This window comes from Diceros bicornis, chromosome 14 (assembly GCF_020826845.1).
Source record: "Diceros bicornis minor isolate mBicDic1 chromosome 14, mDicBic1.mat.cur, whole genome shotgun sequence".
Classification (NCBI taxonomy): domain Eukaryota; kingdom Metazoa; phylum Chordata; class Mammalia; order Perissodactyla; family Rhinocerotidae; genus Diceros; species Diceros bicornis.
Genome location: NC_080753.1, coordinates 36,904,248 through 36,908,038, shown reverse-complemented (window position 1 = coordinate 36,908,038; position 3,791 = coordinate 36,904,248). Strand labels below are relative to the sequence as shown.

Below are 3,791 nucleotides of genomic sequence, written 5' to 3'. Positions count from 1 at the left end.
CAAATGCTGACAATGATGTGGAACAAAGTAAACTCTCATGCAAAGTTGGTGGGATTGTAAATTCATACAGCCACTATGGAAAACAGTATGGAGGTTCCTCAAAAAAGTAAAAATAGAACTACCATGTTATTCATTAATTCCAGTTCTGCGTATATACCTGAAAATAAATGAAATCATTATGTCAAAGAGATATTTGCACCCCCATGCTCATAGCATTTGTTGTTGGTTATTTATAATAGCCAAGACATGGAACAATCTAGACGTCCATCAACAGATAAACAGATAATGAAAATGTGTTCTCTCTCTCTCTCTCTCTCTCTACACACACACACACACACACATAATGAAATACAATTCAGCCGTAAAAAGAAGATAAGCTTGCCATTTGAAGCAACATGGATGGACCTAGAGGGCATTATATTTAAGTGAAATATCAGACAGAGAAAGACAAATACTGTATAATCTCACTTACATGTGGAATCTAAAATTTAAAAAATCAAATTCATAGAAGAGGAGATCAGATTTGTGGTCACCAGGGGCAGGAGGTAGGGGTGGAAGAATTGGATGAGGGTGGAAAAAAGATACAAACTTTTAGTATTAAGAAAAATAAGTACTGAAAATGTAATGTCCAACTTGATGATTATAGTTAACACTGCTGTATGGTATATCTTCAAGTTTACTAAGAGAGTAAATCCAAAGTTCTTATCACTAGGAAAAAAAACTTTTTTTTTCTTTTTCTTTTTGTATCTATATGAGTTGATAGAGGTTAGCTAAACTTATAGTGGAATTTATTTCACAATATATGTACACCTTGAACTTATCCAGTGCTGTATGTCAATTATATTGAAACAAAACTGAAAGCAAAAAAGATCAAACGAAAATATTTGATAATTGTTTATTTCTCCTAACGTTAATATTATTTTCACATCACTACTATCTTGTGGGCCAACACACTTAGACTGTTATACCTTTGTGATAATCATATCAAATATCAAATAAAATATGGCTTCTACTTTAGACAAATATTTTCTATTCATCTTAGATTTTACCTCTAATTACCCTCTATAATATTTTCTTCACCTACCATACTCTCTTTTTTGTTGTTTATATCTTATCTAATTCTTAGTAAAGTATAAACTCTCCAATGGTGAAGGCTATGTTTTATTTATTATTGCTCATATTACCAGAAAAATGGAATTGAATCACAGCTAGAGAGGATAAATTGTCAGAAATGAAGTTGTCTTTGATAGTGAAACCTGCATACTAATTGCAAGATTTGGTTTTAAAAATATATTGCTCTGGGCATAAAGAGGATTAATTAATAGGAAAAAATACTCAGTTCAAACAATTTCTATTATGAGAAAAGCAAATCAAAACCATCATCACACCCTTGTTACGTTCATAGGCTGGTTTATCTATACTATAGACATGTCTTGGAGTTAATATTGATAAATAAAAATTTATAATCATCCTTGATGCCTCTCATCTTCATACCACACATCTAAGCTATCAGTAAGTATTGAAAGTTTGTGTTCAAAATACATCTAGAATCTGACTACTTCTCCTACTTCCAACACTATCACCTTGGTCTAAGCTGCCATAAATTCTCATCCAAAGGGTTATAAGGGAATCCCAACTGATTCCACATTTCTCTGCTACTTTCTATTCTCAACATAGTAAACACTGTGATTCTTTCACCACAGAGGTTATTACAAGTCAGTTTTTTTGCTCAAATGCCCCAATACCATGCTATATCACCCAGAGTAATTGCTGAAAACCTTCAGATGACCAACTTGATGTCCATGACGAGACTACCACCAGTTCTTACCCTCATCACCTGCCACTCTCTTCACTACCCACTGAGCTCCAAGCACATTGGATATCTTGCTTTTCCTCACATACAAGAAGCAAACTCTATACCAATGCTCTTTAATTTGCTGTTAGTTTTCCATAAAATGCTATATTCTCATATACCTGAATGACTCACTTCCTCATTTCCTTCAGCATTCTGCTCAAATGTCATTTCTTAGAGAGGCTGTCATTGACCCAACTATACACAAGAATGTCCATCTTGATTTGCGATTCTTACTTATATTCCATGTGTTTTACCTTCTGAAAGGGACATGAATTTACTTATTTATTTTGTTGTCTGCCCCTTCAAATGAAACAAGATCCGTGTCTTCATCTTAGGCACTCATGGATCTTTTACACTGTAATATCCTCTGCAAGTTGAACACTAATTGATGAAAAAATATTTCAACTGAATGAATGACTAAATGAAGAGGAATTTCGTTGGAATCATTGGATTCTAATTGGAATCATATACATGAAGAACATAGTTACAATGGTATGCATTTCTTAAAGGAAAATAAAATTTAGGATATGAATCAATTTATTATAGATGAGAAAATAAATCTCATAAAAATAACGTGATTTCCAATTCTTCTAGTGTTGCCAATGATTTTATTTAGGCAAACTGCTTCAATTTCCTCCCAAAGACTCTCCTCAGAGCCAACATCACTTCCTTATTCCTAAGGGTGTATATCAGTGGATTCAGCGCTGGAGTGACAGTGGTGTGTGTGAGGGCCACAAACTGCTCCTGTATTACAGAGGTGGCAGAGGTAGGGGTTATGTAGGTGAGTGCCACAGTTCCATAAAAGAGAGATACCACCATGAAATGAGAGGCACAAGTGGACAGAGCTGTGTGGAGCACCCTGCAGCTCCTGTTCTTCAACAGAAGAAAGCCAATAATATAGAAGTAGGAGAGGAGGGGGAAGAAGCATGATACCATTGCTAAGCTGCAAGTGACAATAAAAATTAACCACTGATTGAGCCGTATATCCCCAAAGGCCAATTCTAAGAGGGGCTTCACATCACAGAAGTAGTTGAGTTTCCGAGAATGGCAAAAGTTCAGGCGTGCAGTCACAACAGAATGCATCAGAGCATAAAAGAAACTGGTCAGCCAGCCCACAGCTGCGAAGAGAACACACACCTGGGGGTTCATGATGACAGTGTAGCGAAGTGGGTAGCAGATGGCCACAAATCTGTCAAAGCCCATAATGGCCAGCAAGAGGGCCTCAGTGCAGCCCAGAAAGTGGAAAAAGTGTATCTGAGTGATGCAGCCTAGGAAAGAAATGGCCTTGTTAGTGGAGAGACGGTTTGACATGAGTTTGGGCAGTGTCACTGAAGAATAGCAGATATCCAGACAAGAAAGATTTCCCAGGAAAAAATACATAGGGGAGTGGAGTCTTGGCTCTGAGATGACAATCACCAATATGGACCTGTTTCCAAACAGGTCTATCATGTATAGAATGAGGAAGGTCATAAAGAGTATAGGCTGCAGCTCCTGAACAGAGGTCAGTTCCAGCAAAAGAAACTCATTCACTGTAGTGATGTTCTCCATTGCTTTGAAAAGGAATAAAATAGTGACAATTAGTAAACTATTCCAGTAATGTAGGGGTTAAATGAAGCAAGTTTGTCATTTGAAAGTATATAAGGATGATCTATGGTGAGGACAATGATCAGGAATGCTACCTTTGAATTCATTTGCAATATAATTAAGGAAAACAGAAATATGTGATAAATACTGAGTCAGTGTGATATATGTGATAATAGAACTAAGAAGTATATTCAGAGTGCTGAGTTAAACCTAAAAAGCCATTCATACAGAATAAAGACAGATAACAAGTGAATTCTTATTAAAAAATGAGAGTATACGATTTAATTTTACCTATATTGATAGCATTAAAATTAATATATTTTTTAAAAGTCTGTCAGTTGGGTGTGTAAAG

The 3,791-nt window shown here is 35.7% G+C and overlaps 1 protein-coding gene across 1 annotated transcript; it reads right to left on the bottom strand.

The window, feature by feature from the left end:
- Nucleotides 1-2,467: 2,467 nt before the first annotated feature.
- On the bottom strand, nucleotides 2,468-3,403 carry LOC131413949 (olfactory receptor 12D3-like). Its single transcript, XM_058554955.1, has one exon. The coding sequence runs from the start codon at nucleotides 3,401-3,403 to the stop codon at nucleotides 2,468-2,470; it is 936 nt and encodes a 311-aa protein (XP_058410938.1).
- Nucleotides 3,404-3,791: the final 388 nt, after the last annotated feature.

Excerpts from the sequence above, each read along its gene's own strand:
- LOC131413949 (XM_058554955.1), bottom strand. The coding sequence starts at position 3,403 with ATGGAGAACATCACTACAGTGAATGAGTTTCTTTTGCTGGAACTGACC.